The sequence below is a fragment of the Stegostoma tigrinum genome, chromosome 10, assembly GCF_030684315.1.
Source record: "Stegostoma tigrinum isolate sSteTig4 chromosome 10, sSteTig4.hap1, whole genome shotgun sequence".
Lineage (NCBI taxonomy): Eukaryota > Metazoa > Chordata > Chondrichthyes > Orectolobiformes > Stegostomatidae > Stegostoma > Stegostoma tigrinum.
Genome location: NC_081363.1, coordinates 49,968,343 through 49,995,099, shown reverse-complemented (window position 1 = coordinate 49,995,099; position 26,757 = coordinate 49,968,343). Strand labels below are relative to the sequence as shown.

The 26,757-nt window shown below is 39.6% G+C and overlaps 1 protein-coding gene across 1 annotated transcript; it reads right to left on the bottom strand.

Annotated features, from left to right (window-relative positions):
• Positions 1-717: 717 nt before the first annotated feature.
• actr10 (actin related protein 10) lies at positions 718-26,692 on the bottom strand. Its single transcript, XM_048537261.2, has 13 exons — positions 26,557-26,692; positions 20,368-20,440; positions 16,705-16,787; positions 15,483-15,591; positions 14,758-14,865; positions 13,539-13,606; positions 13,352-13,431; positions 12,979-13,014; positions 12,392-12,471; positions 12,237-12,310; positions 9,563-9,644; positions 8,579-8,780; positions 718-1,321 (listed from the first exon to the last, which is right to left on the bottom strand). Exons 1-13 carry the CDS (start codon positions 26,631-26,633, stop codon positions 1,140-1,142), a joined length of 1,254 nt encoding a protein of 417 aa, XP_048393218.1. The 5' UTR covers positions 26,634-26,692; the 3' UTR covers positions 718-1,139.
• Positions 26,693-26,757: the final 65 nt, after the last annotated feature.

Sequence of the window (26,757 nt, the reverse complement as noted above, 5' to 3'; positions counted from 1 at the left end):
CCCTGGTTTTAAACATCATGACTGTTTCCATCACACATCGAGGCATTGATTATCCTTTCCAGAGACTCATTAGTTCATGAAGACGTTGCAGGAGTGCCATCTTCCACTTTCGATAATTAGAAAAGGAATGCTATCACTTCCTGGGGCTTTATCACTGATAAGACAGTCACTAGCCATTTTGAGCCATTTGTCCAGCTCCTCCATGACAGGGAAGTCCGGAATGGCACTGATGGCTTCTTACGTAATGTAATCCATTGCACAGAGCTTGAGGCAGTTTGAGCACCCACTTTTCAACTGGCGGCTAGTTTCAGTGATAATCATCCCTGTCCTGTGTCCTCAGAGGAGTTGATTTTATTGCTCCTAGGCCTGTTGTTTTAATTCCTTCATAAATGCTTTTAGGCTCCCTAAATGCTGTTGCAGAATCTCAACAAGTACTTGTACTGTGCTGAGAAATCTGCCAAGATGTGTTTCTGGTAGCTTTTGCAAAACATCTAAATTTTGTTTGCTGGTAGCTCATGAGAGCTGTCCTCCTAAATGTGTTAACTGACATAATTTAAGTCCAGTGAGTACAAATTATATTCTGATAGGGTTTACACAAAGTCCTATAATTGCATTTTTTATTGGATGGATCAATTCTAAATGTGGTTCTTTCAAAACAGCATTGGTAGTGCAGACAGTAAATGCATTGTAGCAAAAAAAAAACACAGAAAACATAACTGCAACATAGCATAATTATGCTTTATTGTAAAACATGCTACGACTTGAAGAACTATTTTTATTGTAAACTTTGGACTAAAGAGTACATATGTACTTAGGATACATTTATATTCAAATATTTGCAACTATAAACCTTCAGAGCTGACTATTAGTTGTTAGGGAAAATTCATCACCAGCAACACCCATATCAGAACTTAATGCCATATCTTCACTTCAGAGTTCAGACTGTAAAATGCCTTTTGGAAAATATGCGGTGAAGTTGAAAGCTTTCAGAACATACATCATCCTTTCTGTAACTAGTGTTCAAGTATATTTAATAACAAGAACATACAGAAAATTTGAGCAACATAATCTTGGAATGGAGCCAAAAATAAACAGCTCGTTACTTTTAAGTCACTTGTCTCAGTATGTCAACATCCTCTCTACTTTTCTGTAGAATATGCTCTCTTCATCAGTGGAGGTGGTGCTTTACTTGTTTCATACAACATTTCTAATGGTGGGTTACTCAGGCAGCACCAATCAGGAATGCGACCTGTCTGGTTATAATATTCCTTGGACACTGAACGACTGCCCAAAATATCCTGCAGAGCACCAAAAATGGCCCCTAAAAGTAAATGTAACATTTAGATTAAAACAGAACAATCAACGTGTATTCTCTGCCTCACAGATCTTCCAGTTATCTAACTTTCTAGCCAATCTTATTCCAGGTTATATGTCATAAATATAACATTTTGGGGCTACCGAGCAGAGCTAAAGAAAAGTTTGAAAAACTATGAATGGTTATGAATAGTTCAGAATGTTTCATGCTGACTGCAAATATACTTACCTACAATATCAAACCAATATTTAAAGACATACCAGGTTATGAATGATTTATGCATTAAAAAACTGAATACTGGACAATGCATAACAACAATTAAAAACACTGCTGCATTTAACAATGTGGAAGGAGATCCTTGATGGCAATTTACAACGTAACATCCATTGCAGTCAACAAGTATGTATCATGCAGACTCGACCTGTTCGGATGCTGCTTTGCTAAAACTGTTTCAGCTGTATTTTGTTAGTTAGTTAGTCAATGGGGAAAAGGGGTTTTACTATAACTTACAAGATAACGTATGGTTTAGGAGGGGTGGATGCTTGGAGGTTGTTTCCGTTAGGCGGGGAAACTAGGACCCGTGGGCACAGCCTTAAAATTAGAGGGGGTAAATTTAAAACTGAAGTGAGACGACATTTCTTCAGCCAAAGAGTGGTGGGCTCGTGGAATTCATTGCCACGGAGTGCAGTGGAGGCTGGGATGTTGGATGCCTTCAAGGCAGAGATCGACAAATTCTTGATCTCAGAAGGAATCAAGGGCTATGGGGAGAGTGCAGGGAAGTGGTGTTGAAATGCCCATCAGCCATGATTTAAATGGTGGAGTGGACTTGATGGGCTGTATGGCCTTGCTTCCACTCTTATGTCTTATGGTCTACTGTTTGTGCATTCAAGTCAGTTGACTTTTGGATAAAACTTCCCAGTCTTAGATTCAGACAGATTCGGCTTTTCAGTGCAAAGTATGAAAGTAAAATAACAGAGCCAGTAAAGCTGCCAGGTCTAAGCATCACCAGCATTTTGTTTTTATTTCAAATCTGTATTGTGTTTTACTTGTATTGTTAAAGTAATGAAGCAATGCTGAATCTCATTCTCGCGAAGTGGGGCAAGTAGAGAATGTGACAGTAGGAGACTCTCTTGTTATGGACACGGTCAAAGAAAAAGTGAAAACATTCATTTGGAATAGCTGTAATTTGTCAGAATTGAAACTCCTCCATTGAAGGCAGGCTGAGAAGGAGAGGGCTGGGTAGGTGGAGACATAATCTGTATACCATCTCTCCCAGCGGCCAATGGTGTATAAATAATGGCCTCCTTGCAGTTCTTCTGGTTGAACACAGTCACAGAAGGAGCCCTGACTAAACCTAAATTATAGAAACTGGAAGAACTGCAGATGCTGTAAATCAGGAACAAGAACAAAAATTGCTGGAAAGGCTCATCAGAACTGAGGAAGAGTCACCGAACCCGAAACGTTAACTCTTTTTTTTCCCCCCTTCACAGATGCTGCCAGACCTGCTGAGCTTTTCCAGCAACTTTGTTTTTGTTTGTGTTTTAAACCTAAATTATGATTCTTAAGGATCTCCACCCTTAGCTGTTGAATTCTATCAGGGAATCTGCAAATGGCCAAGGAGGGCAAGCAGGCAGGGGAGTGGGGGCTTGGTGTTCCAAAATTTCAGTTCGTGAATGGAGCTTTCACCAAAAGAGTGACTATGCAATCAGTAAATGAGCAATGGCAGATCTTCAAGGTAAAGATACTTTGAAAGAAACCAAATATAATCCCGTTAGGACAGATGGGCACATGCTAGATATGCCTTCATGACAAAGAAAATAGACGTATGAATCAGAGAATCCCTAGTGAGCAAGCAGGCTCTTCTGAATCTCAGAGCATCTCACCCAGATGCATCTCCCGTAAACTAATCTACACATTCCTGAACACCATGGGCAATTTAGTACAGCCAATCCACCTAACCTGCACATCTTCGGACTGAGGAGAAAACCAGAGCTTCCAAACGAAACCCACGCAGACACGGGGAGAATGTGCAAACTCCACACAGTCACCAGAGGGTGGAACTGAATCCAGGTCCCTGGCGCTGTGAAGCTAACCATTGAGCCCCTGTGCCGTGCTATCTGATGCACGTCAGGAGCAGAATATAAATAACTATTTATATAGCACTGTTAACCAAGGTGCTGAAAGCAGTTTAATGAAGCAATTTGATACTTAGACAAAAAAGGGATTATTTGCCCAGTATCACATGTGGCTGAATCACACTGTTTTGTAGTATCTGTGATGTGTCCTGGAAGGTTTTGCATGTTATGTAAAAACAAGTTGTTATTATTGGGACACTTATGCCTTGACCAAGCTCTTAATCATGTTTTAAAGAATGACTCAAAGACAAGGGAGGTAGAGGCATGAAAGACTTAAGCTGAAAATTACAGTTGCCTGAGTCCTGAACTTTGACAGTACAAACAACAATCGTAGACTGATCGAAGTAGAGTTGCTGAAAGGTCAGAATTAAGGGAGTTATGGTGCTTCAGAGAATCCTAGGGCTGGAGGATATGAAGGATAGCGAAGGGCAAGATCATAGAAAACTTGAAAACAAGGATAAGATTTTTGTTTAAAATTAAGGCTTAAGCTAGAGGTAAGGGAAGTCAGTGACTTCAGGGGTCATGGTACAAATAAAGTCACAAGCAGAGCTTTAAATGGTGTCATGTTTATGAACAGTAAGATGTGGCACATAAGGGATAGATGTCAGAGGCTGGAGAGAAATATACAGCAGAGTCCCTCAGTAGTAAGACCAGATTTTTTCCCTGTGTATCCCAAGTTAAAGGTAGTTATAAACAGTATAATTTCAAAATTTGTATATGACACAAACTTTGTTAAAGACAATGACACTATTGGACTTCATTAGGCGATAGATGAATGAGCAGATCCATTGCAGATCAATTTAATGCAGCTAAGGGTGAAGTAGTGGACTTTGGGAGAAAGCAAGCAGGAAAGTGTGTGGAATACTTGGCCTCACAAATAAGAAAAATATCATGCCCAATCTTTGCAAATCATCAATTTACAATGTACAGCTCTGGGTATACATTTTAAGGAGAATGTCAATGCCTCGGGGAGGTTATACTAGAAACCTCTGTTTAAAACTTCATTCATGGGATGTTGGTGTCGCTGCTGGGCCAGCATTGCTTACCAATAGTGGTACATTGCCTTTTGAAACTGTGCAGTCAATGTTGTACAGGAATACCCAGTATTAGTGAGGAATTTCCAAGATATTGGCACATGGAATCAGTCCACAGGCAAAACAGTTCCAAATTGAGATGGTGCGGGATAAGATGGGATCTTGCAGGATGTAGTGTTCTCATGTGCCTACTGTTCCTGTCCTTCGAGGTATTAAGGGTAGGTTTGGAAGATGTTGTCAGGGGAGCCTTTGTGAATTACTGCAGTGAGCGTTGAAGGTGATGGATGAGGTGCAAAGAAGCTCTTATGTCCTGGATGATGCCAAGTTTCAAGTGAAAGAGTATACCATTACATTCCTACTCATACCTTATAAATGATGGACATGAATGGAGGAATCAGAATGCTAGTTACTTTCTGCAAAATTGTTACCTGCTGACTGCTCTTGTGGCCACAATATTCACCTGGCAAGAGCAGTCCAGTTTCTGGTCAATGGTAAATTCCAGAAGGTTAACAGTGGCAAGTAATTCAGCAATGGTAATGCTATTCAAGGTTAGCTTCTTTCTTGTTTGAAGTGGTTATTGCTTGGCACTTGTTTAGCGCAGCATGAACGTTACTTGCCACTGATCAGCCCAAACCTAGATGTTGACCTGGTCTTGCCAAACATGGACATGGGTTGCTTTGGTATCTCAGGTGCTGTGAATGGTGCCAAATATTGTGCAGTCTTTAGCAAACATCCGCACTTCTAGCTTTATGATAGAGGTAAGGCCATTGACAATTCAGTTGAAGATGGTTGACCTAGGACAGCACCCTGAGGAACTCCTGTAGTAATGTCCGAGACTGGGAAGATTGATCTCCAAAAACCACGACTATCTTGCTCTGTGCTCTGTTCCCACCTCATTCTCCAATTCCCACTAAATCCAGTTTTGCTAGGGATCCTTGAGGTCAGTCAAATGCTGCCTTTATGACAAGGCAAGTCAAGTCACTCTCACTTCTATCCTCAAGTTCAGCTCTTCCATCCACCAAGGCTGTAATGAAGTTTGGAGCCGAGTAGGTATGGCAGAATCAAACTGACCATCAGTAAGGTCCAGAAGATGCAGTCTCTGAATAAATGGGCACCAGTGTAAGACAGAGGATGAGGTGGAATGTCTTTGCAACTTCAGAGATCTGTTGGAGCTCTTGTATATATGTAGAGGTGAGATAGGTAGAGTATCTATCAGTAGGGGAATCAAGGGTTATGGGGAAAGGGCCAGAAAGTGGACATGAGGATTGTCAGATCAATCACATACAAACTGATTAGCAGGGCTGGCTTGAGAGGCTGAACAGCCTACTCCCGTTGCTATTTCTTATGGTTTCATGGTCTAAGCAGATTATTATTGAGTGAGTGCCAGTTGATAACACTGTTGACAACATCTATCATCACTTTGCTTAAAATTGATTACTGCCCATCAGTCTCCTGTCAATCAGGTTGGATATTCCTGCCTTTTCTGAGCAGGACATAATCGGCCAATTTTCCATATTGTCTGAAAGATGCCATAGCCATACGCAACTGTACTAGAACAACTTGGCTAGGGACAGGGTTTATTTCTGAAAACCAGACTTTAGTACTATTGACAGAATGTTGTTAGCAGCCATAGCCTCTGCAGTGCCTGCAGCCATCTCGTGACATCACATGGAGTATACTGAACTGGCTGAAGTCAGTGATACTGGGTCCTCAGGAGAAGGCTGAGATTAACCTCACTTTTGACTTGTAAATGCTTCAACCTCGTCTTTTACTTGGGCTAAGCTCCCCATCATTAGGGACAGAGGTATTTGTGAAGCCTCCTCCTCCTCCAATGAGTTGCTTTAATAATCCACTACCATTCACAACTGGATGTGGCTGGATTGCAGAGCTGAAATCTGATCCATTGTTTGTGGCTTCACTTGTGGTTGTCTAACATGCAAATAGTCCTGTGTTGTAGCTATAGTTGACAGTTACCTTTTAGGTATGCCTGGTTCTACTCTTAGCAGGCCCTCCTACACTCTTCATTATACCAGGGTTGATATCCTGGCTTGATAGTAATGGTAGAGTGGGGAATAGGTCAGACCATGAGGTTACAGATTGTAATTCAATACAATTCTGATGCTGCTGATAAAGGCCCACAGTGCCTGTTGGATAACCAGTTTTGAAGTGTAAGATCTGTTCAAAATCTTTCAATTGACCTCGGTGTCATGTTGAACGACACAATGGAGGCTAGAACAAAAAAAAACAGAAGTTGCTGGAAAGGCTCAGCAGGTCTGACAGAATCTGTGAAGAAAAATATCAGAGTTAACATTTCAGGTCCGGTGATCCTTCCTCAGAACTCCGGAGGCTAGCCTCAGTATGAAGTGGGACTCTTACTGGTATAATACAATCATGGACAAAAACACGTGCTAGAGGTAGACTTATGAGAACGAAGTTGAGTACACAGTTTCACTTAGCATTGGCTGCATGTTCAGTCTAGGAGCTGTAGCTTTCAGACTTGGGGCGCTCAGTCAGTAGTGGTATAACTGAGCCACTTTAGGTGCTGGACATGAAAGTCACTCACCTACAGTACATTTTGCGCTCAGTGCTGCCTCCTAGTGATGTTCAACATAGAAGAGAATTAATTTATTAACAGGGAAGGAGGATAAGGAACATAACTGGGGATCAGCACGAGGCTTCCTTGCCAATGTTTGAATTAATGCCATCGGGTCGATCCTCAATGTTGGAGGACTCCCAAGGCAAATCCCTCCCTATTGCATACAATAGTGACACCACCTCTGGTGGCTTGCTAGGCCATTGTAGAGCTATTCCTGACCAGATTGTAACACTCTATTAGAGTGATGTTGACAAGAACCGGAGATTAGTTTTCAATGCCAGATTTATGAACTGAATTCAAATTCCAATATGGGAATAAAGAAAACATTCCTCCAGAGTATTATCTTTTGTCTTTAGACTACTGATCCAATGATAACACCATTCCACTGTGGCCTCTGTCTTTCTCAACATGCCACCATCTTTGCTTGTTTCTAGGGAGTAAAGAAAAATTTACAAGAAGAGTTTGGAGAAGTTAAGATTATACTCCGTAGGAAAGACCCAAACAAAAATTTTCAAATTCATGAAAATGTTTTGGTACAACAAGCAGGAATAAGTTTCATACTTAGCAAATAGGCAGAGAACCAAAGGTCATAGATTTAACATAATTAGCAAAATAGAATTGAAAAAAAAATCCTCTGTGCAGGATAATAGTATTATGATAATCTGGAATAACTTTCCTAATGGCTGTACATACAGATTCCATCAAAACATTCAAAAGATAAATGATATTTGAAGAGAATTTGCAAGATTAGAAAAGGATGGGGTGTGGGATGAGGTTGGATAGCTCCTTGGAATAGGTGGCACCAGCATGATTTAAAAAGAATGGAAAGACATATGCTCATTACGTTTTAGTATATTGCTAAACATATTATATTCCTTTAGTTTATTAGATTTGTAATCTTTGTGTTATTTATCCACTCTTTCAGTAATCATAAGTTTATGAAATAATATAATTTTCAATGGAAGTTTTTAAAATCATGAAGGGTCTAGACAAGGACACACAGAAATTTCCTGCTTATACAAGTATTAAGAACAATCGAACCATTTAAAAGTATTTTGCGAAAGAGCAAAGGCAAGATGAGAAAAATATTTTCACACAGTGAAAATAATCAGGTGCATTGCCTGGAAGTGCAGCAGGGGCAGGTTTAAATTGAGGCACTCGAGACATGTCAGGTAATTACTTAAATAGAAACAATGTTCATGATACAAAGAAAAAGGAGACTAGCACAAAGCCAAAATGCTCAGAAAGCCAGTGAGGACTTGTAAGTCACACCTACTTGTGTACAAGCCCACTCTATAAATTGAGACTTTGCCCCACAAACCAATATGGAGTCAAAACATGCTCTGCACTGATGGAAGAAATTGGATTGATACCTTACTGCACACCATTTTCACCCTGGGCACAAAATTATTAATGCTCAATAATTATCTCTTGATACAAAACAAAACTATTCATAAATACTTAATTAAACCATAAGTATTATAGAAGATAGTCTCACCTCCTAACCAAGCTACTGTATTTGGTTTTGCAGGTGGAGTGTGCACTTTGAATGTCTTGGCTCCCAACACTTCTTTATATTTTGGTTTTTGGACAAGATAACGAATTTCAGCCATAATTCGATGTAGAAAGCCAGGTAGCATAGCAGTTCCGCCAATGATTACAAGATTTTCTGCTAGCTGCTTTCTTGTGTCAATAGGGCACTAGCAACAATTTAAAAGAAATATTTTAGTAACAGAAGCATCATAGTTTTATTGCTCTCAAAACTATGCATTACATTCAACCAACAAGACAAGTGATTGATCTACTCCAAACCTGCTAACACTCATAGTGAGGAGTGATAGACCACGAAATAATGGATCGTGAATGAGGTTTGCCTTCAAACCTCATATCACGCCCCCCATTCCTTCCCCTTACTCAAAGAAATACATCATTTCTCCCCAGTGAAACCAACTTTACCACTTAGGAAGAAAAGAATAAAAACATCAAACCTCTACTCGCTGGTTTGCTACATAAAAATGTGCTACATTACCAATTTCAAATTTGTACCAGAAAGAACTTATTTTATATAGTATTTTCCATGTCCTCAAGAAATCCCAAAACACTTCCCATCAAATTATTTTTGAAATACAATCACTAATTTGGTAGAAAATTGAGTAACTTGTCCAACAACAATAAATGAGATAAATAACTAATTAGCCTCTTTTAGGGCAAGGAGATGAAGAGGCTTTTGTAGCTTTGGGAAATTATATTGCACATGACACTGGGCAATTCCTTTCTCCTCTTCAAATACTGCCTTAGAATTGTAGCAGTCATAGGACTGTAATATCACTGAGCCACACTGCCACTGAAACCAGAGTCCGATCATAGTAGTAGCATTTTAACTCTGTGTCACTGACACATTTAACGGCAAATTACGAAGCTGCATCAAAATAGAGTTTTTCTAAAATAAATCCAGTAAAGTTAGCACACTGCAATTTCTGACCTGTAAAAGTGAGTCAAGAATTAAAGTGGCAATGGACTTCTCTTCATTATCTTGTTCAAAGAGAATTTCAATTATAGAATCTCTGCAAATAAAAAGGAAACCTTGAACTGAAAATTTAAACAGATTACTTGGTTTACAATGACATCACAAACAACTAATTTAATTTGAGTCAATAATAAAACAAACTCAGAGTACAGTATTATTCCTTAATTTAAGGCTGAAAACTTTAGAATTAAAACTGTATATTTGAAATTCATAGGTTGACTATATGTTAACAAATTCTAAAGTTCATTAAAAGTGTTTTAATGTAGCTATTTTGTTTGGTTGCTAATGTTTGTTTACAAATATGATTTTGCTGACAAGTGCACATAAGAACTAGCGGCAGGATTAGGCCATCCAGCCCCTCGAGACTGCCCTGCCATTCAATAAGATCACGGCTGATCTTTGAGGCTCAGCTCCACTTACCTGCACGCACACCATAACCCTTAATTCCTTCACTGTTTAAAAATTTATCTAGCCTTGCCTTAAAAATATTCAGCGAGGTAGCTTCAACTGCTTCACTGGGCAGGGAATTCCACAGATTCACAACCCTTTGGATGAAGAAGCTCCTCCTGATCTCAGTCCTTCATCTACTTCCCTTTATTTTGAGGCTATGCCCCCTAGTCCTAGTTTCACCTGCTATTGGAAACAACCTCCCTGCCTCCACTTTATCTATTCTCTCCATAATCTTATATGTTTCTATACGATCTCCCCTCATTCTTCTGAATTCCAATGAGTATAATCCCAGCCTACTCAGTCTCTCCTCATAACCCAACCCTCTCAGCTCTGGAATCAACAGAGTGAATCTCCTCTGCAGCCCAGCCCAGCCCCCCCGCTCCAGCCCCCACGTGCTAGTATATCTCTTCTCAAGTAAGGAGACCAAAACTGCACACAGTACTCCAGGTGTGTCCTCACCAGGACCTAGACATCTGCAGCAGAGCGTCCCTGTTTTTAAATGCCATCCCACTAACAAAATTCCATTTACCATTTTAATCACCTGTTGCACCTGCAATCCTATTTTTTTAGTGATTCATGCACAAGGACACCCAAGTCCCTCTGCACAGCAGCGTGCTGCAATTTTTTGACCATCTAAAACATAGCCCATTTTGCTGTTATTCCTAACAAAATGGATGACCTCACACTTGTCAACATTGTACTCCATCTGCTAGACCTTTGCCCACTCACCCTACAAACTAGACTTTCAGTGTCTTCTACACATCTGTTGTAATTTAACATCAATCTCTGCTGTTCATGTTAAACTTGCCTTTTTTTCCCCAAAATGGTATTTCCAAAACCAAAGAATTTTTTCTGTTTTCTTCGAATCCTTGTTAGAATACCAAATACTTGACATCTGATATTAAACACATATCATTTCAGGGTTAACTGCATCCAGGTGATTAGGGTTAACTGTCAATTCTCTAGTGTTCACAAAAATGGAGTTGACTGGAACTGTGGTTGTTGGTGCAAGATATGTAATATGTAATAATGTAAAAGGAAAGCTCACATATAAAAAGGCTAGGCATCAGAGTTATATCTTCATCCAATTCCCTTGAGTCACAAGAATTGATTTTGGTCAACTGTATATTTTCTACCTGAAAAAAATTTCCAGTGCATTGAGAGGTAGAGAAATATTTAAAAACTAAAAGAACTGCGGATGCTGTAAATCAGGAACATAAACAAAGGTGCTGGAAAAGCTCAGCAGGTTCAGCAGCATCTGTGGAGGAGAAAACAGATTTAACATTTTGGGTTAAACTCTGTGGAAGGGTCACCGGACCCGAAACATTAACAGTTTTCTCCTTCACAGATGCTGCCGGACTTGCTGAGCTTTTCCAGAAACTTTGTTTTTGTTGTAGTAGAGAAATATTTAGTTCAAATGCATTGATATTCTCAATCTTGTTTCTGTATCCACTTGCTTACTAACTTTTACAATGAAGGTTTTAAAAAAATTTGCTCTTGGGACATGATTAACAGTAGCAATGCCAACATTTGTTGTCCCTGCCAAGCTGCCCTCAAGAATGTAGTGGCAGATCACTTTCTTGACTACTGTGGATCATAATCCCTTTCTTCAGTCATGGTTTGACATAATTTAGTGGCTAGTGTGGCTATTTCAATGAGGAATTAAAGGTTAACCATATTGTTGTGGATCAGGATCATATACAGGCCAGGGCAGGCAAGATTGCAGATTTCTTCCCATGGTTCACTAATGTGTGCAACCTCTCCCTGCCACTCTAGATTTCCCTATCCCATATAGCGGATAACTTCTTTGTTAACAAAGTCATTGAAGAAGCCAGATTTGCACACTTTTTAAAAAAAATGTCCTCATTGTAGCTGACTGACTGATTACTTACGTCTATTTCCTTCTAATAATATTGCTCACAACTGTACATTAATAACTTCTCAGTTGAAAAACTCAAAGTCATTTGAAGGGTATCACTAATGGTATCATCAGGAACGAAAATGAATAATGCCCAACTGTTTCCCAATAAAAAGTGGTTGAAATGAAGACTATGCCAAATAGGAAAGTCGAAGTCACAAACTCTACTTACCACTTTAACACATTCTAGCCCATACCTTTAATCACAACCCAGGTACTGCAGTTTAATTTATATCATATCATTTATACTAGTAATCCAACCTGATTGATCCACTGACATGTAAAATTCTCTCTCCATCCAGAGGATATGCCACATCCGGAGGCTGTTGGGGCCGCTGTAAGTAAATACAGAATACCAAATTACTGCCATGCATTGATTTTATATCTCAATTAGTCAAAAATGTTTGCCAGCTGACCTCAGCTTTTCCATCAATGTTAAACTTGGCAGCTTGAATTTTCAGTCCTCTTTGCAGATCACTTACAAAGCAAGTACGAACTGAAAAGCAAAATTAACAAATAAAAAAAATCAATTCTTCCAAAAATATGAACAAACATTTCAAACCAAATTTATGTTTATTTAGCACAGTTTAATATTGACAACTTTGGTCCTGCTTCATCCTAATTTTTATTGAACGTTTCATTTCCATTTATGTTATGCGCTTCCTTTTATTCAATCAAACTTTATAACAAAATACAATAAAGTTATTTCATACTTTTAAATGTAGTATAAAAGCATGTTAATCCAAATGAAGAGATATGAGCACACATAAGCTTCACATGCAATTTTACATCCTCACAAAAATAATCTGATTAACCTATAAAATGTTACACCCAAAACATTAATTAATATTGCTATTTCAGTTCATGAATCTTTTTCACATGGTGACATTTTTGTATTTATTTTATACTTTACAATATTTATACTGTCATTTTTATTTGAAGGGATTATATTGACAATATCAATCTTACAACTAGCAATTAAAGAACCAAAGATAGCTCTTACCTTTAATATCCTCAAGAGTTTCTTCTGGAATTGAGCCTGTTTAAGTGAATTTGGGAGCAACGTTGAGTCCAAGTCACACAACATTACGTTTAAAATGTTAAATACTGGATGTCAATTATCTGATTTAAGTTATGCTAAATAACTTTAAAAAAGGTGATACATTTAAAAATCCACATAAGCCAAACTTTTTGCTACTTGGGTTTCGACCAATTTGCACACAAGAGTACAAAACATACATCTGAGGAAGCAAAGCATTTTGAAATCAGATTTTCCTGTATGATTTATTTTTTTAAAATTTAAGAAATATTTGCTAAAGTGCCACGGAATACGTGTAAATATACAATATTTTAAAAATTGGCGCTTTGATCCTTACTCATCACAGATGCTAATCCTTCTCCAGTTTTGGTTCCCGTGTCCACAGTGCACTCTTCTAATAACCGTGATTGCAACTCCCTTCGGTAAGAAAACAACAGTTTGTATTTTTTCAACGTCAATCTTTAAACGTGGTGAATATGTATTAATGTTTTTATATGCTGGTGGTACATATTTTAAATTCTTACATATGGATTAATTTTCCTCCCAGAGGAAGTGCTTCCCAGGCATTCAAAATAGGAATTCCTTCATATATCTGTTAAAGTTAAGCTAAGGTCAAAGTATAAAGCAATATGGACAGTGAACGGCTGTCACCTATTTTGTCAAGATAAAGTAGGTGACCTGTGTGCATATTCTTGCTGTCTACAAAGAACAGGGCCATGTGCATTAATCTATTTAGTTTCAAGAATGAACTACAAGCCCAACTGGCAATCTAAAATTGATTATGAGCACAATTTATTACGAGCACAATTCTTCAAACAGAAAATAAAGGGAAGATATTTTTGGATACCGTGGAGGCTATTAACAGATAAAATTCCTAGCAGTAGCCTATTTCACCCATACTTTTGACAAGGCTGTGTTAGAAACGGTTGCCATGTTTAACTGCCAAATATGGTTATGGTGATTGAGCCAATTCAACAATGTGCTCGAAGGTGAGTTTAAAAGGTTCAATTAATATCTCAAAATTAATGCATATGCCATATTTCTAGGGAAATTCTGGTCTTCTGAATGTAAGACTAAGGAAACATTTTCACCACAGTGGTGAAGCAAACATTACAGTACCCAACTATCTACATCATAAATCACTAGTGCATAAGTGGTTCACTTCAACGGACAACATTCTCTTGTCCCATTATTTCCCATTTGTACAGAATTTTATTTGGACATATTTTACCTAAACCTATTTACTTTTCTACTAGAATATTATACATAAAACATTCTACTAAACAAAAGAAACAGCACAAATTGTGCTAGTAATCAAAAGCTAAAGGGCGAATATATTGTAATATTACAACTGCAGTCAAGCCTTAAACTCATTACAGTGGGAAAGGCAGCCAATTAATGAGTTATTTTAGTCATGGTCAACAGAGCGTGAAAGCATACAGTACATAAACAAACATCTGTATGAGAGGAAATATGCAAATCCATTTTGTACAAATGGATTTATTCATTCCAGGAAGAACGAAATTAGAAATCAAAAGAGGGTCTTCCTTTCTGAAAAATTATCACAATGCCATTAAATGGTCAATGAGTTTAATTTCCAAAATTATTTATGACATCATGTTTCTATTTATTTGCAGTATTATTCCCCAAACACTACACTGATGATGATTAAAAAAACTAGCTAAGTCTTGAGTAATCAACTTCTATTTCGCCTGTTATCAAAACACATTTTCAAAAGGATACAGGCAATGCTAGAGCTTCTGTATATCCACAATCTAATACCACAGCAGAATTGATACCAAGAGTCAGGAGAGACATGAGATGGCTTGGAGCAAAAAGCACTGAAGGAACCTGCAAAAACACAAGTAGAAGATCACATAACCTATTTCTGATTTTAAATTATCTCCCCTGTATTCAATTTCTATGTAAAATCAAAATGTAATACATTAAAGTACCAATTTCCCCATTACAGAGACAATTGCCGGTCCTCTGCTGCCTTTTGCATTGCTATGGTGTGGTACTCCACCAGTGGTACAGCAAATATCCAACAAACCTAATCAGTTTCTGCAATTAGAAATGCAATACCTATGTAATGCATATTAACATTTCTCATCATTTTCATTGCATCAACAGTAAGATTATAGATGCCATCGTAATATATTAACTTCTGTATCATCCAATTGAGAAAGTAATGTTCTGTCATTGGTCATTCTCAAATACTAAAATCTCACTGTTAAATGGTGCACTAGAGTTGCCTAGGTCTGTGTGATGAAAATAGGTAACTTCTTGGTCACAAATCTATTCTGACAAGTTTCAAATTCCAGATTTTTTTTGAACTTTTTCAGGATTCATATAAGTTCAGTAATGGATTTATACAGACAGCCAAAAATATATAAACTAGTTTCCAATTATAATGCACTCATATTCGTCCAACTTGTTTATTCTCTTCCAGCTAAATCACTCCATACCTCAAAGTGCTTAAAGAACACCCTAGTCAGTGTTTCTCTGAAATGCGATGGGCATAGAATAGACTCAATAATGACAACTCGACGATCCCTTGGATTTACCAGCAAGTGTCTGTTGAGGAAGGAGGAACATATAGACTGCATTAAAGTCAAATAGAGAAGTTAATAAATGAGCAAATTACTTAACTAAATTCTGATATTAGAAGCAATGGAGCAATGAGCATGTAATTGATAATTAAGGTCAACCATATTCTGTTTAGAAGCAAATGAAAATTGTATTTTTAAAATCTCCTATTTTTCTCCCTCCAGAGAAGAGGAAGTAATGGTCTGAAGTCAGTAGGTTGTGTTGAATTAAACACAAGTGTCTATTTCGGATAACCCATTCTAAACAGTGAGGGAGATTTCTTTTAAAAACCTGAATTTCCCTGGACCTTCAACAAAAACTGTAGAAAAACTGCAGAGAGTTTTTGATAACACAGTGTGGAGCTGCAGGAACACAGCAGACCAGACAGTATCAGAGGAAAGCTGACGTTTCGGGTTAGGATCCTTCTTCAGACTTTTTGCACTTTTTCTCTGGGGATTTTGCTAACTTTCAATAACGTGACAGTAAGAGACATGCAATTTCTGCCCTTCCCCTTGGGAATTTTATCCTGGTGTTTTTCTTAAAAACAGTAAAATATATTCTTGCACATGTTCCAGCAGCTACATAACGAGTAGCCAATCTGAAAAACGTCTGCTCTCCTTGCTTCGGGAAGAGACATTTTGTAAAAAGCAAGCAACTGAAACATATAATGGAAATTCTATTATGTTCCAAATCTCAACTTACTTTGCGTGTAAAATACAGAAAACTTTGTTTTAATCATCACCTTATTAACAGACAGACAGTCTTGATAAACCAGAAAAACTTATTTAGCTGAAATAAAAGTTTACTGTATTATCGCAATTTCAGTGATTTCAGAATAGTCACTTGAGGGTACAAGTGAGAAGGTTCTCTGACAGCAATTTTTATTTAAGGCAACACTGCATTATTATTTAAGAGATTAATGCTGTAAATAAAAGTATGATAGCAACATGTATGCTCACTGCATTTTATGGTTCTATTACTCAGTGAGTGTTTTAAATGTTGATTATGTGGACCTTTTGATCAGAATATTTGATCAACTAGCACACTCCTGGATAATAAAAGTTTGGCTGTACTATTAAAAAAACTTTAAATTTAGAATACCTGAAATACAGCATGTGAATGAATTCCTTCAAATAACCATAAAGCTCTTCAGTATTGATGTTAAACTGAACTACTTTGGAAGTCTGAAAAAAATAACAAGCAAAACCATTACTAACATTTAAGATGTGAATTTGGAAGGTTACAATTTACAATCACTCCCTGAACATCTACAGTGATGGATACTGATAAAATTAGTAGTACCACTCTTTCCCAAACAGTTCCTGTATATTATTGTTAGTAAAACTGTAAAGCATTCCTATATGACTCACTTAGTCATGTGTAAAAATTGTAATAAATACTAGATATAGCGATTTCTATGAAAAACAGTTTGTGGTTACATCGAATTCTCGGCACTATCGACATACAGTGTTATGCATAATTGGCAATATAACTTCTATGTTGCAAGTATGCAACAAATTCTGACAAGGTTGAAAAGTGAAACTTGAATCAAAGCTGGCAGAAAAATCCATGGCTGGAGCACGAGTAGAGAAGATAAGAAGAATCACACTATACAGCCAGTCAATGACAAAAAAAAAGGAATCACAGATATCTTGCACTCTTCCTCCTTTAATTGGAAAGCAAACAATCAATCTCCTTTCCCAACAAGGAATAAAATTTACCAGATCAACACACTGCCCCCATCCCCCTACAACAGAAGGATTTATTCCTCAAAAAACCCATACATTCCCCGAAAGGAGAGATGTTGAAGCTTCTATTATGCCTATTGGGAAGCAGGAATAGAAGGGTTTAATCTCCCCACAGAGCTAACCATTCCATCACTATTTCACGAAAGCCAGTAGTATTTCTCATTTCAACCTATCCACTGGCTGCCAATGTTTCCCAAACAGTTACAAATCCTGTGCAGCTCCAGTTAAAAACTTCATCTTATTGTAACTCCTCCCTTGAAAATTCCTACCTACAAAATATCCACATCAGTTTCATTAATCATTTCCTCACCCCGTTCATCTGAATTCCCCATTCATAACAGTCTTTTATTTCTTCTCCTACAGTTTTCTTCCTATACCTTCCTTGCCTTTCTTCTCCTGAGGTTAGCTCTTTAAGATCCACTCCTTATCTTCCTTGATTGGAAAGCCCTCAAGTACCCACACACAATGCTGCGGAAGACTGCAACGTTTATTAATTCCTATAATTCAAAAAATATTCTTTAATATGGCAACAATTCTTTGCAACTTATATACTTCTGTTTTAAAGATGCCACATCATTTTTGGCCAATTTGGTGGATTTAGAACAACTGAGCAATTTTGCTTAATGGAAACACTAAACTCCATTCTCAAGCCACTGAACCAGTCCCTCTCTCTGGCAATCAGCTGAGATTAAACCAGTCTGATTTCAACCATACGATATTGTATTTGACCCAGAGATGAACTTCAACCTCATATTCAGACCTCTCAGTAGACCATCTATTTCCACTCCATAATATTATCTTATTTCTGCCTATTTCTACTCATCTACTATTTAAATTCTTGTTCATGCCTTCAATGACTATTGATTTCATTATTCCATTGTATTTCTGGTTGATTTCCCACATTTGACACTGAGTAAATTTAGATCATCCAAAAATTGACTGCCCACATCTTAAATAGCACCAAGTTCTGTTTCTCTATCACCCACACGCTGCCGAGCTACACTGGTTCCCGGACAAGTAACGTCAGTTAGGATTTTGTTACCGCACTTGTAAATAAATTAGCACAAAGTACTTTTGTTGTACACTCCACCATCCTGGAGGCGGAAAATAGCGTTGGGAATTTGGAAAATGCTGACGTTTCCAATGATATCCCCATTCTGAGTACAAATTTCATCATATTAAAGAGTGAAACGTCAGTGGACAACATACAATTTATGCAATGTTATGTGCACTTTAAATTCAATGATAAGATTTAAAACTTGGTGAAAGGTTTTCACAGGTTTGGGGATCTAACGATTAGAATTCATGCAGCATCTTAATGCATTTGAAAGTGTAACAGCCATTATAAATTTTACGGCATGTTGTTAATTGCACTGCAACAAGATACGAAAACTGAATTTTCAAGCAGTAAACATTTTGATGTTTAAAGGTCACAGGCAGGACAATCTGCTTCTTCAAAGACTCAATTGTTTAAGTTTCATAAAATGCCTAACAGTGTTAATAAACCACATGAGCACTTTTAATCCCAACCAGCATGTACCAGTATGTTATATTCATTGCAGCATCAAGCATGAAATGATATCAAACAACAATCTGGAAAAAAATTCCACAGTCATGGTCCCAAGTAAAGTCGATTACACTTTAAATTGAAAACAGCTTTGCAATTGGGAGAATTTTACAATATAACTGCTTTTCTAAATTAGGCTTGAGACAAAGTATTGCATAAAAACAACACTGTGTTAAAGCACTTTACACCATAAGACATAGGAGTGGAAGTAAGGCCATTCGGCCCATCGAGTCCACTCTGCCATTTAAATCATGGCTGATGGGCATTTCAACTCCACTTCTCTGCACTCTGCCCGTAGCCCTTGATTCCTTCTGAGATCAAGAATTTGTCGACCTCTGCCTTGAAGGCATCTAACGTCCCGGGCTCCACTGCACTCCGTGGCAATGAATTCCATAAGCCCACCACGCTCTGGCTGAAGAAATGTCTCATTTCTGTTTTAAATTTACCCCCTCTAATTCTAAGGCTGTACCCATGGGTCCTAGTCTCCCTGCCTAACAGAAACAACTTCCCAGCGTCCACTCTTTCTAAGCCATACATTATCTTCTAAGTTTCTATTAGATCTCCCCTCAACCTTCTCAACTGTAATGAGTACAATCCCAGGATCCTTAGCCGTTCATCATGTGTTAAACCTACCATTCCAGGGATCATCCGTGCTCTGCTGCACATGCTCCAGGGCCAGTATGTCCTTCCTGAAGTGTGGGGCCCAAAATTGGACACTATTCTAAATGGGGCCTAACTAGAGCTTTATAAAGTCTCAGAAGCACATCACTGCTTTTGTATTCCAACCCTCTTGAGATAAACGACAACATTACATTCACTTTCCCAATCACAGACTCTACCGGCAAGTTAACTTTTAGAGAATCCTGGACCGACACTCCCAGATCCCTTTGCACTTCTGCTTTACAAATTTTCTCACCGTTTAGGACGTAGTCCATGCCAGTATTCTTTTTTCCAAAGTGCAAAACCTCGCATTTGCCCACATTGAATTTCATCAGCCATTTCCTGGACCACTCTCAAACTGTCTAAATCTTTCTGCAGCTTCCCCACCTCCTCAGTACTACCTGCCTGGCCACCTGTCTTCGTATCATCGTCTTCGTATCACAAACTGCATCAAAAATCATGAGGGGTCCAGACACAAGAGACAGAGAAGAAACTGTTCTTGAGGGAAGGATCAAAAACAAGAGTACGCATGAGAAAATTTTTTTTTAGGGCACTGAATGGTTGGGATTGTTTCAGCTTGGTGGAGGCAGTTTTGATCATGGCATTCAAGAGGGAATTGGTTACCTGAAAAGGAAGAATGTGTCGGGCTGCACGGAGAAGTTGGGAATAGCTGTTCAGAATGGCTTTCAGAAAGCCACAGACAACGGGCTGAACGGCCTCCAACTGTATTACCCTTATTTTGTGGTTCTATAAATTACGTTTTAAAAAGTGTAGATAAATAAAACTTACCTGTGCTAGACCTGGCTTCTTAATTTCACTGGGGATTATGCATCTTGGTCCAGTTTCTCCAGCAAAACCACATCTAGAAGATAACAGAAATCTTGAATGTTAGAGACACAAATAAATACGCCTACACAGATTCTGTTTTATTCTCCTAGTACAGCTGTCTCACTAGTTTCGATTATCCCACTTTCCACAACAGTGCTAGCATGTTTTTCTTCCCTCTTATTGTGGTCAGCAGGGCTTTTGGCCATTTTCACACAGCTTCTAATGGTACTGCTCTCTCCAGGTTCCCCCCTCAGAAGCGTGAAAGAGTTCCTCTTATCCACACTTTACCCCACCTGATCCATATTCAGCACATTGTCTTCCACCAAGCATAGACTGTGTGACCACTTTGCAGAACACTTCTGTTCAGTCTGCAAGCTTGACCCCTAAGCATCAGGTGTCCTGCATTTTGATTCTCTACCTTATTCTCATGCTGGCATTTTTGTATCCCACCTCCCGCACTGCTCCAGTGAGACTCACTCCAAGCTGGTGGCACAGCATCTCATCTTTTCATTTGGAGCTTCACAAGATTCCAGATTCAACATTGAGTTCAATGAGTTTAGAAAATAATCTGTGCTCAATTTGGTTTCCTATCTTGCTTCGTTTTTCAGTCAGTCAGCAGCACACCTGCTGTAACAAATCTTAGCTTTCTTTTCTTGGTCCATCAATCAGCACAAACAGAAGAACGAATTAGGGATCTTCATGGTCTGTATAGATAGCTACTCGCTGAATGAAACTACTCAGCAATTGGAGCAGTAAAAATGTGTTCTTTAAACAGAATCATAGGATTTTACAGTAGAGAAGGACACCAGTCAACCTATCATGTCTGTAGCGGCTCCCAAGAGAGCTACATAGCTTGACTCATTCTCCAACCCTATCTCCGTAGCCCTCTAAATACATCACTTTCAAATATATATCCAGCAATCTATTAAAACTTTATGTAGAATCTGCCCCCACCATGTTCCCAGGGTGCACATTCGAAATCCCAACAATTCTCCGAGTAAAGAAGTTTCTCATCTCACCCCTAGCATTCTAACAACTACCTCAATTTTTTTAAAATTTAAATTTAATTTTAACTAACTATATATTAGTAAATGTATTTTCTCCAACTCAAGCTTTACAACAGGCTACTATAAAAGTTTGTATATGTCATGATGGTCCAATAATAAATTGGCTACAGCACATCATCTTAAATGATGGGGCAGTAAAAATATATTCTTTAAACAGAATCATTGGATTTTACAGTAGAGAAGGACACCAGTCAACCTCATGTCTGTAACGGCTCTCATGTCATGGGCACAGCCTTAAAATTAGAGGGGGTAAATTTAAAATGGAAATGAGACGAGATTTCTTCAGCCAGAGAGTAGTGGGCTTGTGGAATTCATTGCCACGGAGTGCAGTGGAGGCCAGGACGTTAGATGCCTTCAAGGCAAAGATCGACAAATTCTTGATCTCACAAGGAATCAAGGGCTACGGGGAGAGTGCAGGGAAGTGGAGCTGTAATGCCCATCAGCCATGATTTAAATGGCTGAGTGGACTCGATGGGCTGAATGGCCTTACTTCCACTCCTATGTCATATGGTCTAAATAAAATTTCTGAAAAATTACGTGAGCAGTTCCCAACTCCCAGTTCTGAGGAAGGGTCACCGGACTCAAAACGTTAAGTCTTTTTTCTCCTCCGCAGATGCTGCCAGACCTGCTGAGCTTTTCCAGCAACTTTGTTTTTGTTCAGCTTGGGCAACTGTCTGTGTGGAATTTGCACCTTCTCCCCCGGTGTGGCTTTCCTCCAGGTGCTCCGGTCTCCTCTAACAGTCCAAAGATGTGCAGGTTCGGTGGACTGGCTGTGCTAAATAGCCCATAGTGTCTAAGGTGGGAAACGCAGGGTTGGGCGTGGGTCTGTGTGGGATGCTGTTCGCAGAGTCATTATGGATTTGATGGGCCAATGGTCTGCTTCCACACTATAGGGATTATATAATCTGATTACCAATCAGAGAGGGTATCACAGCTACAGAAGCTTCCATTGTCGAGCAAGATCTGCCTACCGAGTCAGTGTGGGTGGAAATTAGGAACAGCAAGGGAGTAGTCACCTCGTTAGGGGTTTACTACAGGCCCCCCAATAGCAGTAGGGAGATTGAAGAAAGCATAGGTCAGCAGATTTTGGAAAAGTGCAGACGTAGTAGGGTTATTGTAATGGGTGACTTTAACTTTCCCAATATTGATTGGAACCTCCTTCGAGCAGAAGATTTGAATGGAGCTGTTTTTGTAAGGTGTGCTCAGGAGGGTTTCCTAACTCAGCACGTTGACAGGCCGACGAGGGGAGAGGCCATTCTAGACTTGGTGCTCGGAAATGAGCCGGGGCAGGTATCAGATCTTGTGGTGGGAGAGCATTTTGGTGATAGTGACCATAACTGCCTCACATTCTACATAGCTATGGAGAAGGAGAGGATTAGGCAAAATGGGAGGATATTTAATTGGGGAAGAGGAAACTATGATGCGATTAGACATGAGTTAGGAAGCATGGACTGGGAACAATTGTTCCATGGTAAAAACACTATCGACATGTGGAGGCTGTTTAAGGAACAGTTGTTGTGAGTGATGAATAAATATGTCCCTCTGAGACAGGCAAGAAGGGGTAAGATAAAGGAACCTTGGATGATGAGAGCGGTGGAGCTTCTTGTGAAAAGGAAGAAGGTAGCTTACATAAGGTGGAGGAAGCTACGGTCAAGCTCAGCTCTAGAGGATTACAGGCAGGCGAGGAAAGAGCTCAAAAATGATCTGAGGAGAGCCAGGAGGGGGCACGAGAAAGGCTTGGTAGAGCGGATTAGGGAGAACACAAAGGCATTTTACACTTAAGTGAGGAATAAGAGAACGGTCAAAGAAAGAGTAGGGCCAATCAGGGATAGCATAGGGAACTTGTGTGTGGAGTCTGAGGAGGTAGGGGAAGCCCTAAATGAGTTTTTTGCTTCTGTCTTTACGAAAGAAACAAACTTTGTAGTGAATGAAACCTTTGAAGAGCAGGTGTGCATGATGGAATGGATAGAGAGAGAGGAAGATGATGTGCTGAAAATTTTGTCAAACATTAAGATTGACAAGTCGCCAGGCCCGGACCAGATTTGTCCTCAGCTGCTTTGGGAAATGAGAAATGCAATTGCTTTGCCACTTGTGAAAATCTTTGCATCCTCGCTCTCCACTGGAGTCGTACCTGAGAACTGGAGAGAGGCAAATGTAATTCCTCTCTTCAAGAAAGGAAATAGGGAAATCCCCGGCAATTACAGACCAGTAAGTCTCACGTCTGTCGTCTGCAAGGTGTTAGAAAGGATTCTGAGGGATAGGTTTATGACCATCTGGAAGAGCATGGCTTGATTAAATGCAGTCAACATGGCTTTGAGAGGGGCAGGTCATGCCTCACAAACCTTAGAGTTCTTTGAGGATGTGACTAGAAAAGTTGATGAGGGTCGAGCTGTGGATGTGGTGTATATGGACTTCAGCAAGGCATTTGATAAGGGTCCCCATGGTAGGCTCATTCAGAAGGTCAGGAGGAATGGGATACAGGGGAACTTAGCTGTCTGGATACAGAATTGGCTGGCCAACAGAAGACAGTGAGTGGTAGTAGAAGGAAAATATTCTGCCTGGAAGTCAGTGGTGAGTGGTGTTCCACAGGGCTCTGTCCTTGGGCCTCTACTGTTTGTAATTTTTATTAATGACTGGGATGAGGGGATTGAAGGATGGGTCAGCAAGTTTGCAGACGACACGAAGGTTGGAGGTGTCGTTGACAGTATAGAGGGCTGTTGGAGGCTTCAGCGGGACATTGACAGGATGCTGAGATGGGCTGAGAGGTGGCAGATGGAGTTCAACCTGGACAAATGCGAGGTGACGCATTTTGGAAGGTCGAATTTGAAAGCTGAGTACAGGATTAAGGATAGGATTCTTGGCAGTGTGGAGGAACAGAGGGATCTTGGTGTGCAGATACATAGATCCCTTAAAATGGCCACCCAAGTGGACAGGGTTGTTAAGAAAGCATATGGTGTTTTGGCTTTCATTAGCAGGGGGATTGAGTTTAAGAGTCGTGAGATCTTGTTGCAGCTCTATAAAACTGGTTAGACCGCACTTGGAATACTGCGTCCAGTTCTGGTCGCCCTATTATAGAAAAGATGTGGATGCTTTGGAGAGGGTTCAGAGGAGGTTTACCAGGATGCTGCCTGGACTGGAGGGCGTATCTTATGAAGAGAGGTTGACTGAGCTCGGACTCTTTTCATTGGAGAAAAGGAGGAGGAGAAGAGACCTAATTGAGGTATACAAGATAATGAGAGGCATGGATAGAGTTGATAGCCAGAGACTATTTCCCAGGGCAGAAAAGGCTCACACGAGGGGTCATAGTTTTAAGCTGGTTGGAGGAAAGTATAGAGGGGATGTCAGAGGCGGGTTCTTTACACAGAGAGTTGAGAGAGCATGGAATGCGTTGCCAGCAGCAGTTGTGGAAGCAAGGTCATTGGGGACAATTAAGAGACTGCTAGACATGCATATGGTCACAGAAATTTGAGGGTGCATACATGAGGATCAATGGTCGGCACAACATCGTGGGCTGAAGGGCCTGTTCTGTGCTGTACTGTTCTATGTTCTATGATTAGAGAGCCTTTCGAAAGGTAATTTCAAAGAGTTGTATCTATGTCATCCCATTGTCTCTCTTCACAACTCCCACCAATGGCCCTAATAACCTCTATATTCATTCACTTAGTACACACTAGTACAGAAGCAATTAACTATATAAAAACAATAGCATGTGCAAAACTGTTTTTTAAAAAGAGATTTTTCACAGCAACGTATTCCGAAAACCATACAAAAGTGTCGAACAATTAAGGTCTGAATAACAGAAACTTTAGGCACCTGACACTTTGTAACCCTGATCAAACAGACTACAAGGGATTACAGAAAATAAATAAATTATAATGGCATAGAAATGTCAATCGAGCAAAGTCAAACCTTCTCTGTATCTGTGTAAATAAACTCTCAGTCATTATATGACTATGTCTAGGTGATCAATCAAGCATACAGAATGAGGCTTGGTAGTTCATCCAGACACACATGTAAAATGAGTTTGAGTGATAATGAAAACTGCAGATGCTGGAGAATCCAAGATAACAAAGTGTGGAGCTGGATGAACACAGCAGGCCAAGCAACATCTCAGGAGCACAAAAGCTGACGTTTTTTGTTGGCTTTAGTTAATTAGCATACATCTGCCCAATAGACTACTAATTTTGTACTCAACTATTATTGTTGGAAATATTCCCACCATGGAGATTTATACTGACTGGCCTGTAGTTGCCTTTACACAATCTTTGAACAAGGATATAAGATGTGCAATTCTACCATTTTCTGGCACGAGCAAGTCTAACAAAGTTTATGACAAAAAAAACTGTGACTGCTGGAAATATGCAACAAAAACAGAAATTGTCAGTGACACTCAGTGGGTCTAGCAATATCTGAGGAGAGAAAGAAGAGAGTTAACATTCTGGGTGCAATGACCCTTCTTCAGAACTTCAAATTACAACCACTGCCTCTTCAATTACCACTATCATTTTCTACTTATCCTTAGATGTACCTCAAGCACTCGTCGTAGCTTTTCAAATCTAAGTACAACCTATTTAATCGCTCCCCAACAACCCCTCAACTGTTTGGTTCAATTTTTTTGAACACCATGACCAAAGCAATATCCGCTTCTCTGATAAAGACACATTCACACTGGATTTAAAAATCGTTTCGAATTTGCAGATGCCTTCGAATTGTAGTAAACAGACTTCTCTTTCCACCCCATACAGAAACAGATCCAACTGAAAGAACTGCGGATGCTGTAAATCCAAAACAAAGGAGAAATTGCTGGAAAAAGCTCAGTCGGTCAGGCAGCATTTGTGCACAGAAATCAGAGTTAACGTTTCGAGTCGCCTGACCCTTCCTCAGAACGTAACCAGTTAATTCAGGTTTCTCTACACAGATGCTGCCGTAGCTGCTGAGCTTTTCCAGCAATTTCTGTTTGTGCGACAGGCACAGGTCCTCCGGCCCAAGTGTTGCCGGGTTGTTTACGTTCCGAACGGAAGTCCTTCCACCCTAACCCAGCTAAGTCCACCGGTACAAGCTCGCATCGCTCCCTTGCACTCACTTGGTGTACGCGGCTCCCAGATCAATGACAACGGCAGTCTTCTCGCCGCCAGTGCCCAGTCCCTCAAACAGCGGCATCACGTTCGCTCTCCAACCGACAGTGCCCAGGACCCTAAACCCAGCGCGTCATCCACTGACATCATCCGCTTCACGACCCGCCTTCACAAATTGCCCGATTGTGGGCCTTAGAATAAACATGCAC